The sequence below is a fragment of the Manis javanica genome, chromosome 6, assembly GCF_040802235.1.
Source record: "Manis javanica isolate MJ-LG chromosome 6, MJ_LKY, whole genome shotgun sequence".
Classification (NCBI taxonomy): Eukaryota; Metazoa; Chordata; class Mammalia; order Pholidota; family Manidae; genus Manis; species Manis javanica.
In genome coordinates, this window is record NC_133161.1 from 28,512,721 (window position 1) to 28,529,581 (window position 16,861).

Below are 16,861 nucleotides of genomic sequence, written 5' to 3' on the forward strand. Positions count from 1 at the left end.
TTGGCTACAATAGAAGTTTTCACCAGGTACAGCAGGGACACAGAGGAAAGAAGTATACATCTATGTCAGCGAATTGGGGAGACTTCACTTGGAAGACACCTTTGAGTTACAATAGTTTAGATTTTCAATATGAAATACACACACAAAAATGTTCGTAGTTGTATTGAAATAGATATACAAAAATGTTCTCTGGATTGGTATAGTCAAGATATTTATATTCTTCATTTTAAAAACAATATGCTCAATTTGGAACGAATGTGTCCTTTTCTCAACCCTTGACTTTTCTGAGACCTACGGCTTCACGACAGATTAAGATCCATTTTCTGGTGCTAACTTGTTTAGCTCAACTGATGACTGGCTAAGATTGTAGAAGACATTCTTTTGGAAACCACATCCAAACCGTGTGCACATTCCACTGGCTCATCTTTGGAAATACATCCTGACTATGGAGGAGAAGATCTTCTGTACTTCTACTGAATTGAATGGAATATTAAGCGCTACAATTTACTTCTATCAGTCTTAGAATGCACAGCCTTAGAAATTCCTCCTATGTTTTCCTGCATTGCAAGTGCTAGGAGTGGTTGTTAAATTTTTACTGGTATGTGTTTTCATAAGCGTTTTAGAAGGAGACAAGGAGAGGCTGCTTCAGAAGAGGCCACTACTATGTTAATGGTGGTAGGTGAGCTGACAATTTCAAGAGTAGCATGATTGTTTTTTTCCATTTTAGCAACTGAGGAACACATCCTCTAATAAGAGAACAACAAACTTTGAGATTTTTTTTCAGTGTTTGTTGTATAGGGACAGAGAAGTCAAATTGGTTGCTAAAAGGGTGGTGTGGAAGACTAGGTGATCCAGGCTTGGTAGGAAAGAAATTATGACCAAAACTGGCTAACATACTTGGAGAAAGTAGCAGAATTAAGAGTACCAAAATGTCAGCTGAGGTTCTAGGCTCAGTGGCACTGAAACAGTGAAAATGCCAGAAGGACTATGATTAACAATAGTGAATTAATTTAAGCTTCAAAGATGGAGTAGTTCTGGATGATGCAAGTTACTAAGCAAAGTTACACAAGTAGGAAGCTGAAGTTGATGAAAAATGAACATCGTATGCTCAGTGAGATCAAAGAACAGTAAGGTTAGGCTGATGACAGGGTCATTGGTATGGACATCAAAAGTAGCAAGAATGATGGCAGATTTAAAGTGGAGAGGAAGAAGTTAACCCAGGTGATAATTTTCTTGACTGTCTTGAATCATCAGGATGTTTGTAGACAATAGCAAGAAAGAAAAGCAAGGAGATGCTGACAATCCCTTCAAACTCCAGAAATTAAGGTTTTACTAGAAAACCCAACTTTGTTGTGCTTAGCGGTTAGCAGTTATTGTTTATGAGCAAAAGGAAAGCTGGAGTTTACCAAGGGTTTAGGGAAAGGCAAAGATGTGTTAAGGGGAAGGAGCAGAGACAAGTATGGAGATGAGTAGGTGGGAGAAGCAGCACTAGGCCACTGGAAGGGATTTGAATCTTAGTGGTAACTGAACTTTACAGGGATGAGAAGCACAGGGGACCTTTCTTTAAGTTTCCAACATTAAAACACTCCAGAGGTGTAGCTGGGATGCCATGCAGCACAGCCTTGTACTTTCCTATGGGTTCAGTTCCTCTTCCCGGAGACCCAGTGGCTTATGCGAAAGAGTCTAAATTTAATGACAGGCCAAATACTGAAAATGTGCAGGTTATCTGGCCTCTCAACCTTCTGAATTTGTTATGAAATTTTCTGTGTCCCAAGCCAGGTCCCTGGAAACATTTGGGTGTGTGACTTCTGTTCTAGATAAAATCCATCCCTGGGTCATGTCAGAGCATCAGCTAGTTATTGGGGGCGTCACTGTTTAGTCCCTAGGCAGACTACTGTGAGCAGGCCTAATGAATTTGTTTTATTTATGAAAGGGATGGAGAAAGATCAATCTGGCTGCAGAAAGGTCACTCTGGATGTTTCAGAGGCAAGAAAGGAAGTGGGGAGAGTTAGAGAGAATGCTGACTTGGACCAGGACGGTCATGGTAGGGATGAAGAAAAGTAGATGGATTTGGTAAGCTTTGGGTGTGGATGGCTTGCTGATAATTGAATGGGAATTTGAATGCACTTCCAGAAATCCTACCAATTAGAAATTCATTGGGTTTGCAAGCTTCTTTTGTAAAAATGCAAATATATCTAAGAGGCTTATAACTGGGGTGAGGGTATAATTTAGGATGAATTAGTTCCATCAGCTTGCTTTCTGCTATCACCTTGTTGAAGTCAGTCATACTAAAGAGATGAATTTTACTCGGGGAAAGAATATTTTGCATAAAGGATTATAATCATGTGTGGCTCAGGAGGTAAAAGGTTTTGGAAATACAAAAGAAGGAAAGAGCACACAGGAGACACAGGATGGGGTGTCAGCATTTGAGAGCACAGAGAACAAGCAAACTTTGGCCTACTTTGAAAGTTTGCCTAATTGTCTAGTAGAGTTAAGCCCCTGGTCTTCTTTAATATTAGGGATGGTCCCATTCCTTTACCCTTGTTTGAAGAAGAACATTCCTCCAAGGTATAGCAGTGGGGAGGAAAAAAATGAAAGTAGTAAAATCCTCAAATGGTCTTAAGCATGGACAATTTACATGTTGCTTTTTTAAAAAATTTAAGCTAGGCTACCTGATTGTTGGACAACAGTTCACTGAGAGCATATGATAAATAGGACTTTTTAGACTTGGAATATTAAAAGCAATCAACAGTGTCACATGAGATAAATAATCATTATTTGCCAATGTTTAAAAATAATTTCAATTATATAATAAAAAAGATATGTTTTATATTTGGTATCTATGACTTTTTAAAGTTCAGCCTTGTTTAGATACATTGAAAGGTATTCAATTTTTTTTGTTTTCCTTTCTCTTTATGTGCTCACATGTTACTAAGAAAATGAGGACAGAGATCCTAAAACGTTCAATATGCTATCTTTGAATAGAAGTCTGGGTACATTTCAGGCTCCATGTGAAAGCCAGTGCTCAGGCTGAGATAACACTGCTGGAAAGAATGAGGGAGAGCCAAAATTTTGGCAAGCTCCTAAGCAGGACTTTTTGGTGGCAATGCTGCACTAAAAGAACAAAATCAACAACTTGCAACTGGAGTAAAACAGTTCTCTGATGTTGTGTTTTATACTTATAGTTCGAATATGGGAAAGAAATCCTTTTTATAAAAAAAAAAGAAAACCTTTAATCAAAAGCAACAGAAATCATTAGCAACAAGGTTAGTCAACTAAAAATTATAAGAAACTTTTTCCCCCCAAAGGCAAAGTATTAAGTAACAAGATAAAAATAAATCTTTGAGCTAGCCCGTAAAAGTTCCATGGATTTGTGCCCTTTAATGGGAGTCACGACTCTAATGTCAGGTACACCGTGTTTGGCTGCGGAACAGAACAGACTGTGTTAGTCTAACATGCTGTCTTCAAGCACTCCTCTACATCTGGCCCAAACGCTGTCCTGCCACACTTACCTGCCCCCAACTGCATTCACCAGTATGCTCACCCTCCTTTCTTGGCATCTCTGTCTCTACCTACTGCTGAAGATAAAGCATGGGGCAGCGTGTCTACAGGGAAAAATGACACAGTAGAATCATGGAACCTCAGCATTATTAATCATTGCCAAATGTTGCATTTTTATAGATAAGAAAACTGAAGCACAACTAAGCTTCAAATCTTGCTCAGAATTATATATTGATTAAACGTCGGAGCTAGAACTTGTCAGGTATTCTTCTCTGAAACCTTAGGAAACCCTTCTCCATATATCTTTCACATTTCTGCACATTTTGCAAGCAGAGGAACTGACGATCTTTGTTCTGAACTATCTTTTCAAAGATTATTTATACAGCAGATAGCCTTGAAAGATAGAGATGGTGTCTCACTCTGGAGCAAAGAGAAGGTTTTGTACCATTTAACAAAAATAATGTCTCTCTCTGGGGCAAAGGGCAGGCATGCTCACTAGAAATAAAGGCATGCCCATTAGAAAAGATTCAAGTTCCCTAAGCTCAGAGTTCCTCTCTTGAAATGCAAACTCTAAGGATTCAAGCATTACCTAGCTCCCTAGCCTTCTTCACATCACAAGTGGGATACAGTAAACTGGCGCAGATGCTGACAGTCCACCTCCAGCTATCACTACAAATAATAAAGTCATTTGTCTCTGACCCTGGAGTCTCCTACCTTCTGCCAGCCCCCAGGAAATTGTAGCAGGTGACTTGTGAGTTTGGAAGTAGCATGGAATCTCAGACTCTTTACAGGTCTTCGATGGAAATATAAAGTCATAGTAATGATCAGATGAAGAAAAAATATTAAGTATAGTGAGGCCTGTTGCTTGATTTTTCAAATCTATAATGATGCAGTTACCATTTTGTAAGCATTACATGTAAGATACAAGGTATTATTTGCTTTTTGTGTGTATGTAATATGTACAAATATATGTGTGTGTGTGAGACACATATATGAGTGTATAATAATGTGTATATTATACATACATATATAATTTACTTGATTTTCAAAAGCTTATGAAATGGTAATAAGCTTCTCATTATCTTCATTTTGTAGATTTAAAAACTCAACATCCTGAAGTTGCCACATAGCTAATAGGGGGCAGAGCTAAAATTTCTGGTTTCAAAATTTGTGTTTTGTCTCACTCGAAATGAAAAACAGCTTAAAATAACACAGGCCACTTGGCCTTTTTTAAAAAATGGCTATATGATGAAGTATTATTTTCAGTTTTACTATCTTAACTTTTCAATAGTGCTATATATATTTAGGTACTAACATGATGCTATCTAATCTGTAACCAGTATTAAACATTCAGTATTCACAATAAATAAAATATTTTCCATCTTGTGAATACTGAGCTTATATGATATACCATATATTCATAGCAACAGTCTACAATAAAAGATATTGTTTATAAAGCTTAAATCAGAAAATAATGCTATAGACACATTCTTTTAAAGCTACACATCTAAGAAAATTATCTTTAGCTAGAAAAAGATAACATGACAGGAGAAGTCATTCCATTTAAAAGGGTGTATATTCCATGAAATCATCTTGTCCATGAAACCATCTTGTTAGTGACGGAGATAAACAGAAAATTAACACACTAGACAGAGGGGAGAAAGGATATGTCTAGAACCTATAGCTGTTCTTGAGAATAAAAAAGTTTAAAGCAAAGAAAGACATAAAAACACATTAATTTTATGGACACAAAATATAAACTTATATAAGAGTTGTTTGGGTAATTTTTTAAAACTGGTAATCCATTTCTGGCTGCAAGCATGCTTTCACTCTTATGATTCTATTCTGCTAACTCCAGTATTAAGGAAACTTGGTGTTTTGTTCAACCATTTGAAATGTAAATAGTAACCTAGAAAAACATACTTTAAAAATATGTAAGCTCTGTTCAAAATGTAAACAAGACCTTTTTCAAATTGCCTTAACTAAAGGATTTCTACATATTTATTAATAATTTATCAGTGGAAATAATTATTTTACTTCTTATAAAAACATTCTTTTTTTTATAAAAAAGAGAAACAACCCAGCTGGAGTTAACCCAAACAAAACAAAAACGGATTACGGAGTCAGTACAATTGCCATATGAAACAACAGCTACAGAAGAAAGTTTATACAACTATTATTTATTTTAGACCATATCTTAAATTGAAAGTTGAATTGCTGGTCCATTTTTATTTTGTTTTAATCCTTGATAAATGACAGAAGACTGCAGTCTTTATAACAGGACACAGTTTGGTGTGGAGGCAGAAACCCTATGGGAAAGTTGATGGGTTAAGACAGTTTTCTGATTTCACTATGTTCCCCCCCAAAAAAGAAAGAAAGCAATGTAGATCTAGATTATATAGTGAAATACTATATTTCTAGGGGCATAAGCTGTTAAATATTACATAAGGCTTTAAATAAGAAATCTGAGGATCTCTTTAAACTGATGAGTTTTGAAGTAAGTTATAATTTGATCTATGAAGATTCATATACCATCTGATGCTTTTTTTCCACTCTGGGAATCTATGAGGAAATGAGGTGGTAATTTTGGCTCTAATGTTGTCAGGACATAGAATTTACTCATTCAGTATCCAGTTTAAAACACACAAAGGAAGGGGGATTTCAGAGAGAAGAAACAAATTTGTTAGGATCAGAATCATTTAATCACAAAGAAATACATTTTTTTAAAACCTCAAGTTTTATATAATTAAGAAATATTATAATTGCTTTTAAAATAAAGCAATTATTTTAAAGAAAAACACAAAGGAAGAAATGGAATATTCACCTAGAAAGTTAGAAGACAAAAATGAGAGAAAGAATATCAATGTTAACACTTGTATTCCTTTTTATCAAGGTCTTCACATTGGTAAAACCTGTGGATTCTGGAAGATTTGTGACAGTGGAATTGATACACAGAGGAGTTAAATATGAGGTTCTGAGACCTCATTATTTGGTCTCTGTTGAGGAAGCCTACATATCTTATCTGTTTAAGCATAAAGAAGCAAACTGAAGATTACCTGGAAATCTTCTAATTATTTGACATAATCCTTCCTTTGTGCAAAGCTGATGCTGTATTTCTGGCAATATGTTGACCTGAAAGGAATGAGATTCTAGTAAGTTAGGCATTCACAAATGCTAGCAAAGGAGATGCAAAACCCATAGGGTATATATATATAGACGGGAAGTACCATCTACACCATACACACTCCACCTTCAAATGTCTGCAAGTCAACATTCAAATCCAAAACAATAAAAGTGGTTTATTTGATAACATAAAATAAAAACTTGTGCTTATAAATCTTTAAAATATTTGAGAGTGCTTTTGAAGACTTTAATATACTTCATCACCATGATATTTGCTAGAAATAAAACATAGTCACTTTTGCCCTCATGGAAATTAGGGTAACACAAATAACTTAAGAGTTGCAAATTTCGCTTTGGCAAAAAGAAATAGCACTAAACATACCTCAGAATCAACTGAACTCCAAAGTTCCAAAGGCCCTCAGTGATCTGAATCATAGACAGTGGGTAATTCAGTGCTAATCCTGTTTGAAAACTTCATACAGAGTTTCACTTCATACTGAAGGGCATTATTGTTCCTAAATATAAAACTGAGTCACAGCAAAACTGTGTTTTCACAAAAATCTGTTCTTAGAAAATTTCATAGAAGTATCTTAAATTCAAATATATATTGTAACTTTAAAGAAAAGATACAAACAAGCTTAATCTTCTCCTTCTGAATTTACAAATTAATTAAGTAGGTATTATCAACTACATCCCCAAGTTAATGTCAAATATGGTAAAGCTTTGTTTAAACCAACAGAAAGAGATCAGGGGAGATTAGCTGGAAATTCAGATTCATTTTTGAGAAATTACTGATTACTTTCCAAATTAATAAAGTATCGTAGTTTCTCCACTGTGTCCTGCTAGCATGCAGTTGGAGAAAAGAGAAAACAGAAATCCAGGCTGTCACCCCACTGGTGGCCTTTACAGAATCATGACCTTGAGTCTTTACAGAATCATGACCTTGACCTTGAGAATCATAACCCTTTGCTTTTCTTTGTCAAGTTCTCCATTTGTACAATAAAGCATTTAGAGGCTTTGGTCTCTAAGTTCCACTTCTTCTCTAAGATTTTACCAGTTCAGTAATTCAAACATAAGTTGTCATTTTCTTAAAAATAGTTCATTTAAAGTGCTTTGAAACAGTGCTTGGATTAAACATTCTCTAATCCTTGCGATCTTAACCCTATTCCTTTTTTCAGCAAACAGTAAACTTCAGTCTGGGTTGTGCATGAATGAAGCCCAGACTTCAGAAGATCCTGCTCTTGTAAATCTGCACTAGCAACATCCTAAATACTCAATTTTGAAAGTCTCCAAAGATAATATTTAAGTCTAAGGAATTTATATTCTTTCTGCCCTGAAAATTGAGAAAAGGCTCTATGTATAGTACGCTTTAGAATTTAGGGATGGCTACATTTATCACATTCAAAAGTGAGAAAGTTTAGTGACTAAGTGTAGGAATGTTTTCAAAAGGTCTTAAGTTTTCAATTCAGTATTCCTAAGGCAGGCTGAGGAGAGACAGAATAGTGCAAAAGTACAGGAACCCATATTCGAGGTTTGGGTCCTTTTCTTAAGATAATACATAAAGAACCCTTCTAAATTTGATTGTTAGAGCTTCAAAAGTCAATCAACTTGAACTATTTTGCCCCACATCAGGCAAAATCACTCAGCTGCAATTGACTAAATGGAGTCTTTAAAAACAGAAGGATGCAGAAAGGGAATCAGCATTAGGGAAGCAGCATTACAGGCTATGTATGGACTCAGGGCCATTTTCAAACCTTCTGCCACTTCTTGAAGAACTCAAAGCAAATGTGTTCCTTTTGCAGATACTGGAGCATCCCAGATATGCTGTCCCATCCCATGCAAACTGAAAAAAATAGAACAGACCTAGCAAAAATGCAGAACAAGAACTGAACTAATAGGCCAGAAGAATCATGTAGATGCTGCCAAGACAGAGTACAGCTTGCAGAGATTTCAGACAGAAGGGTAAGTTACTGTGTCTTATCAGAGAAATAACTTTTCAGATGAGGCCTTGGATCTGAAGGTTGAACTAACTCAGCATCAACAAAGCACTTGCTTTAAAACACCAGAGCCAAGCCAAAGGAAGCAATTACTATCACCCTTCCACCTTCTATTTGCCCATTCCCCATCCAATGACCTCTTCCCATGCTCCTTTCTCCAAAACACCTCTTTGGAATTCAGAGTTGCAGGAGTGGTGACACCTAAAACATAATTTCCATTATACTCTGGAACCAAGCACCAAGCTCAGCATTTAAACTGAATAACTTGGCACAAAGAAATAAACATATTCAAGGGTTATGGGTAATACAGCTATGCTAAATCAACTATATGTTCATATATATTAACTTTTTAATTGTCAAACTTAATAATGCTCTTCTATATCCTACTGTCCTTTATTCTTTTTTTACTGCACATCATAAAATGTATGAGATTTGAGTCATTATCAAGTACATCATCAAAGAAGTTTTAACTTGGATCAGCTGACTTCTCTATGCTGACTTCTCCAGCTTAACACTGTGATAGTTATTTTTTTAACGGGCTTTTTCTTGGAGGATAAATTTAGGTGCACAGCAACATTGAGCAGATGGCATTGAGATTTCCCATACGGTCCTGCCCTCACATGCACAGCCTCCCCCATTATCAACATCCCACCAGAGTGGACACTTGTTACATTTAAAGAATCTACACTGACAAATCATTATCACCTAAATAATTACCTTCAATATATACTGATTTTATACTGGGTTTGAATGCTTTATATATTCCTGTGTGTGTGTGTGTGTGTGTGTGTGTGTGTGTGTGTGTGTGTGTGTGTGTGTTTTACAAAGACTGCTGTTTTTCTTGGCATAAAACTTTTAATATCCTTGAAAGGATTAGAATGCACATAAAAGTAATTATGACATTTGAGCCTTAAGATATTTCTGAGATCAATTTGGGAGAAAAGAAATGTGCATTTAGAAAGACTTCAATCCAAACATACCTTCCATAATCTTAATCTGTGGATAATCTCATCTAAATTGTTATGTATTATCAGAAGCAAAAGAAAAACTCACTCTTATTTTGAGATACATTTAATTAATAAGTGAAACAGCAAATTAATTCTAAATATTTAGAAAACATCTAAAAATAAGAACTACAACTATAGTAATATCACTAACTCATTAAGGAGAGTGAACATTTGAATTTGGGCCCCTTATTAAGCACAAGAAAGCACATAGGGAAAAAAATTTTTTGTCACCATGAACATTGAGAGTCACATGTTCCTCTCATTTTATTTTAGGGAACTGCTCTTTTTTCTTGATAATTGGTTCAGATGTTTATACCTTTTATTTTATCAAAAATAAGACCTTGGAAAGCTGTTCAGTATCATCTGCAAGAAAAAGAATTAATGACAAGAAAAGTCATACTTTTTTTTCTCAAAGAAAAGGAAAATGTTTTTTATCCCCAGGTCTCTCACATGCAATTATCATTCCAGCAAATATTCCTGAAAATGTCTTCAAATGCAGTAAAAGCAGCAGTTCTCAGTGCTCCAAGACTAAAAACGGCACCCTGGCTTTAGTGAGGGCTAATACTGCACACATGCAGAGCTAGAAATGAATCCCTCTGCTCCTGAAACACTAGAACCTGTCTGTTAAAGGTGAAATATAGGCCCAATTACTAAGTTTAGTGTTATCCCAAATAGTGGACCTCACTTCACTTTCAGCATCACATGGACCGATACATGTTGTGAATTCACATAACTGTCCTTCTGACTAGAGAGACTACTGGCCATGTGTTTTCTATAACATATCTTATGATCATTTTCATTAAGCACTTAAATTCCAAAGCTCTGATGTGATTAGTAATCCTAATTTGAGCAGGTGCCCTTTCTCTGTTCCCTCTAAATTCATTGACAATCATAAATTCCCAACAAATTTGAAGCAACTTCTCTTCTGAATAGTTGTGTTTATATAAATAAGTCAGGGTTCATAAAGCTTCAAACTATTCATGCTCCAAAGTGACATGTAGCACTTAGAATCTATGTATCTAAGAATATTCATTAGACTAACTAGGCTGTAGGTGCAATGGCTAAATATTTATTTAGAACGGTTCTATAGTGATGTGGTGAAGAAAACAGAATTGGAAGCCAGACTGCGTGAGTTTGAATCTTGCTCACTTCATCTATTAGCTATGAGGTCTTAGGCCATTTTCTTAACTTTCCTATGCTTCAGACCCCTCATACATAAAGAATGGACATAAGTAAATACGTAAGCACTCAGAATGGTGCCTGGCACCAACAGGAGACCTTGGCAAGAGATGGGAGGGTAAAAGTAGAGAGAGGCTGAGCACCTATCTTCTCAGCTCCCTCTCCACTGCACTCTGCTTTGGCAATGGCTACATTCCCTTGTGTTCATAGCTCCTTTCCTATGAGTCCTCTTTCTTGGCTCCAGCTCTAACTAGATTCTGCTACATTATTCCTTCTATATACCCTCCTTCCGACAAAGCTCAGAAAAATTTTACAATGTTGCCGGTTGCTAGGTGCCTCTAATTGTTTTTGTTTCTCTTATTCTACCAAAAACTGAAATAACTCATTCATTGGTTTCTCTTTAGTCAAACCCTTTTGAGTGAGGCACTTGTCTCCTTCTGAAGATTGACCAATATATGCAGCAAGTATTGTAAACTTTATCCTGTAGCTGATGGGAAGCCATTGAAGATTTTAAGCACAGGAGTAGCCAGGTGAATTCAGCTTTATATTTTACCATCTAACTGTGCACAAAATAGATTTCAGGGACAAAATACCTGCTTCAGAAAAATCAGTGAGGCAGATTCAGCAATAGTCCTGGTAAGATATGGTGACTGACCACAATAAAGGTAGTAAGTAATGATATTTGATAAATATGGAATAGTAAGACATTTGAGAAATACTTAGTAATTAAATTCCTTAGTATTAGAGATGAATGAAGGTGACGAGGGACAGGAAGAACTCATAGGTAAGTGCCAGATTTCCATCTTAGGAAGGGACACACAGTGATCAATCATGCTTATGACAAGTCAAACGGACATTGTGCAGAGCTGAACACAAGTGTAGAAGTGAATTTACTGGGGAAACATGAGTTAGTTTTCTCCATGTTGATTTTGAGGTGTCTGTGGGACATATAAGCAGAGATGTTCAGCAAGCAGTTACATATGCAAGCCTGAAGTCTGGGAAGGTGCCTGGAACCTTACATGTAGATTTCGATATGATCAACTACAAAACTTGAAACTTTAGGAGTGGTTAGGGAACACAGGCATTTAAAGAATAGACAGAAGAAAGGTGGCTATGAAGATAACAGAGAAAGAAGGGCCAAAGATGTGTAAGAACAACCAAAAGAATATGTTTAGCACAAAGGCCAAGGGAGTGAAACGGTAATAAGAGGAAGGAGTTATCAAGACTGTCAGTTGCAGAAATATCAAATGATCAGGATAGCTACTGCAGTACTACTTTACTACTGAAAAATAGCTATTGGTTTTGACACTTTTCTTAATGACTTGTTATAGGAATCAAAAATAGATCATATGTACATTTTCCAGGATAGTGACTTGCATATTGCAGGCATTTGATAATTTTTATTTAACTTTTTAAAAAATAAAGATATCATTGATATCTACTCTTATGAAGGTTTCACATGAAAAACAATGTGGTTACTACATTCACCCATATTATCAAGTCCCCCCCCATACCCCAATGCAGTCACTGTCCATCAGTGTAGTAAGATGCCACAGAGTCACTATTTGTCTTTCTGTGCTACACTGTCTTCCCCTTGAACCCCCACCCCACACCATGTGTACTCATCATAGTACCCCTTAATTCCTTTCTCCCTTCCTCCCCACCCACCCTCCCCCACCCCTCCCCTTTGGTAACCACTAGTCACTTCTTGGAGTCTCTGAGTCCGCTGCTGTTTTGTTCCTTCAGTTTTGCTTCATCGTTATAATGCACAAATGAGGGAAATCATCTGGTATTTGTCTTTGTCCGCCTGCCTTATTTCACTGAGCATAATACCCTCTAGCTCCATCCATGTTGTTGCAAATGGTAGGATTTGTTTCTTTCTTATAGCTGAGTAGTATTCTATTGTGTATATGTACCACCTCTTCTTTATCCATTCATCTACTGATGGACACTTGTCACTTCTCTATCTTGCCTATTATAAATAGTGCTGCAATAAACATAGGGGTACATATTTCTTTTTGAATCTGAGAACTTGTTTTCTTTGGGTAAATTCCTAGGAGTGGGATTCCCAGGTCAAATGGTATTTCTATTTTTAGTTTTTTGAGGAACCTCCACATTGCTTTCTACAATGGTTGAACTAGTATACATTCCCACCAGCAGTGTAGGAGGGTTCCCCTTTCTCCACATCCTCTCCAGCATTTGTTGTTCCTAGTCTTTTCGATGTTGGCCATCCTAACTGGTGTGAGGTAATATCTCATTGTGGTTTTAATTTGCATTTCCCTGATGATTAGTGATGTGGAGCGTCTTTTCCCGTGCCTGTTGGCCATCTGAATTTCTTCTTTGGAGAACTGTCTGTTCATATCCTCCGCTAGTTAACTTTTTAAAAGTATTTTTTAAGTTCAGACAAAATAGACTAAACTTTGAATGTCAATTGTAAAAGTTAGTAAGAAATTGTAGAAATTTTACTGTAATTCAGGGTACCAATTTAGGTTTGAACAAGTCAAAATAGTGATCTAGAAAATAAAGACTTTACTCCTTTGAATGAACGTGTGGCCACGGTAAGCAAAACTTGATAGGCTATAGACTTCCAGATGAAGCTTTGGTTCCTACTAGATAACACTGGGTCCATATTAGTAGCAGTTTAAGTTGAGGGGAATACTAGCAAACAAAAAGTAGTGGCTACTTTATGGTAGTGTGGAAGGTATGGCTGTTGGAAATTTCTCCAAAGATGTAATGGTTCCACTTTTTCAAGACATTTTTTAAACATTATGGACCAAGAAATGCCAGTGTTAATATCATAGGACTGAAAAATCTGTGCACATTTTGAAGAGTAATATTTACCTTTTGATGTAAACTTAACTGACATATGCCTTCCTTGGGTATGCAGGGTTCTCCACCAGCCTTCTGAGAAGACAGGCAAATGAGCAGATCCCAAGAGTCCAAATCACCTAACAGCCAAAGAGTTTTCAAAAGTAAATAATTCTTCATCAGATATTCTAAAGGAACCACTTACTTCTTCAGATTAAAGAATGTAATTATTTAAATTCTAAAACACAAGAATGATTCAAAATATTTTTAAAAGTCAATATTCAAAGTTACTAAAATTAACAATTACACTTTAACAGACCTAACATTTTAAAATTTAGTATTGTATCTTAAAGGAAATTCACTTACAGAGGCAATACCATAAAATTCCTTCATGAGGATGACAACACTGCCTACTGAGCTAAGAAGGCACTGATACCATAAAATTCCTTTAAAAGACAAAAAGTAGAGTGGTTTAAGTCACTAGTTTTATAAATTTATAGTCTTATTTGGAGATTTGGAAGAAAAAAGATTATTATGCCTTTTAAGATAGGAGAGTTGCAAAATCAAATAATGATAAGAAGTCAAAACACCAAATATTTTGTTCTAGGCTTCATACCACCATTACTTTTATATAGATCTTAGACCTCAAATATACCTCAAAAGATTTCTTAGAAAGAAAACGTGTCGCAGGCAGAAAGTAAAATTCAACAAAAAAATTTAAGACAGTTTTTGTGTAAGTGGAATTAGTGGTTTAGTTTTTGAAAGAAGTGAGCTCAAAATAAAGAGTATGACATGCACCAAAGCAAACGATATTTCAGTTATTTCAATGAACATTTTAAATTGTTTTGTGTATTTGAGTTATTTTTCCTAATTCTCTCTGATTTATTTATATAAATGTTTATCAACATGCCTTGCATATAATTGTTTGTTAAATGAATGAATACTTAGCCCACAACAGGGTGCTAAACACATTACCTTAGAGACTATATAGAAATAGGTTTCTCAAAAATAACCAGAAAAAGAACACTATGTATAAAAGAATTGATATTACCTGGAAAATTTGTCCTATTTTGGATAGAAATCCAGTTTAAAAGAAAATAAGCAATTTCTGTACACAGGGCATCTTTTGTTGATGTATCCTGAGATATAGCTATTTACACCAAACCTGACAAGTCATCTCCAACATTGGGTCATAGTGGCTTCTAGAAAGCTAGAAAATAACCAACAGCTCCAAATCCTGTCTTTAAAAAGTTTTCCAGAAGAATTTCTCACTTGAAGACATAATGCTTTCAAAGAAGGTCTTAATAGGAAAAAAAGAAAAAAGACTGATATCGAAGAGTGATGATCTATGACAATCAGGAATGACATTTCACTCTCCACTAATCAATCCTTTACAGTTTGACAAGCTCTGTGCTGTCGGAGTTAGTGATTCCTCTGTTTGTAATTGTCCTGTTGCTAGAAAAGAAACCTTTGTGCCAAACAAAAGGACCCAGACAATCGAACTCAAGTCAACAGCTGAGTCCTAGTCCTAGAGCTTCTCTGTTTGCTAGATGTATCCTAAGAGGGGGGAAGACAGTCAAACAGTTCAAGGGACAAGGCAATTTAGGGGTAGAAGAAATCTGTCCACGTAATAACCATCAGGCCTTGGACCAGAGGGTCTACCCTGTTACATGCACCATCACTTGGAAGCAAAATACAGATTCCTATAGCCAAAACCAAATACTCCATGACGATTCCAATACTTTATTTTAAATGGTATTTTCAGCCAAAAGCTTTGATATGGATTCAAAAGGGAAAACCCAATGGCTGTTCCATTCAATATTATTTCTAGCCCAGTAGGAGAAACCTCCTGTCATAATATACTCAAGTAAATATTTTTAAAAGATAAGGCTGTACAAAGAGATGATTTCAAATCATGGACTCCATTGTTTGGATATGTTTTATATTCCTCCAAGTCTGAGGCATGTCACCCTTTACTACCCAAGACACACACACAATTTATAGATTTGATAGAAAATATTTATATATAAGCCATAAAAGTTTAAAATTGGAAGATGTTTAAATAATTCAAAGCAATGAATTCATTAAGAATCTCTTATGAGCAGAATGCTATATGAGAAATATGAAAGTAAATAGAAAAAGTACAGATAGTCACTGCTGAAGCAATCTCTGAGAACTGAACGGTAAAAAGAATTTAGGATAACTTATAAAGCATCACAATTTCTTGACATTCATCAGGGTTACCCTCAGCTCTCAAAAATACTGAATATTTTAAATTAAAAATTAGTATTTAAAAAATACTTTATATAGTACTTAAATTTCCTCTTAAAATCAAGTAAAGTATAATAAAAACTTCAAGTGATCTCTTCATTTACTTCTTAATTCTTGCTATGATAGCCTGAAAACTGCTGATTGTTTTCATGCAAAATTCCTATTGTTCCCCTCACTGAATTCTACTCCAAACGGCCAAATCTCTATTTCCTAGTTAAATATTTAGCAGACCTTTTCACTTTCTCTTCATTTCCATCTCCAACATTAGAAGTCAACTCCCGCCCCCAACTCCCATAGCCTTTGTTTAAAGCAAAAGCTTTACTTGTTTTGAGTGGTACTATGTATACAAGCTTGTTTTAAAAAACCCCAAAGCCACACACACTGACATTCAGAAACTGGGGAGAGAACAAAGCACACTCAGTAGCTAAGTAAATAACATTCAGCAGTCAACCTTGGAGCACTAGGGATACAGATTTGTGTCTCAGCAAGATTACAAATTACTATATCTTGTTGCGCTTTGGGCCTGTGCTCAACTAGCTGCAAGCGTGAGCAGTTAGTGGACGAATGTACAGCAGAGCCTGCAGACAGCAGGCACATGGGAGAATCAAGCCTGCATATGGGGTACGTTTGGCTTGCATTTCTTTATGTTTCATTTCTTTATGTTTTTAATTTCAAGTATTTGCCAAAATGCAAACATCAGCACAATTCACGTAAGAATCCAGATTTCAGCCTTCATTTGAAACTTGGACACTATGGCAATACTGTGTCCCTATCCTACAAGGCAGCCACTGACGAGGGCTGAGCACAGCTTCCACATTTTCTCCAGCTTACTGTAGTGGCCCCGCCTGGTCTTAACTCTGTCGGGGTCCTGCCTGGAATAGCAGTGAGCCAGACCCGGTGTAAAACACTGGTGTTTCCGTTTTTCATGAACTGCTCATTCAGCGAGTTGATATTCCATGTTTTAGCTTTTAATGA

At 36.0% G+C, this 16,861-nt stretch overlaps 1 protein-coding gene across 14 annotated transcripts in view; it reads right to left on the reverse strand.

Annotated features, from left to right (window-relative positions):
* Positions 1 to 16,861, reverse strand: part of CPED1 (cadherin like and PC-esterase domain containing 1) — a 252,263-nt gene that overhangs the window by 184,728 nt on the left and 50,674 nt on the right. For 13 of the 14 annotated variants that reach the window (XR_012132159.1, XM_073238530.1, XM_073238537.1 and 10 more), the window contains exons 4-5: positions 13,649 to 13,755; positions 6,558 to 6,633 (exon numbers count right to left, since the gene is read on the reverse strand). Coding sequence is in view for 12 of the 14 variants with exons in the window: in XM_073238530.1 (XP_073094631.1) it covers positions 6,558 to 6,633; positions 13,649 to 13,755 (183 nt within the window). In the remaining 2 variants the exon portion in view is untranslated. The remainder of the gene's footprint in view (positions 1 to 6,557; positions 6,634 to 13,648; positions 13,756 to 16,861) is intronic. The other variant, XM_073238538.1, reaches the window with a different exon arrangement.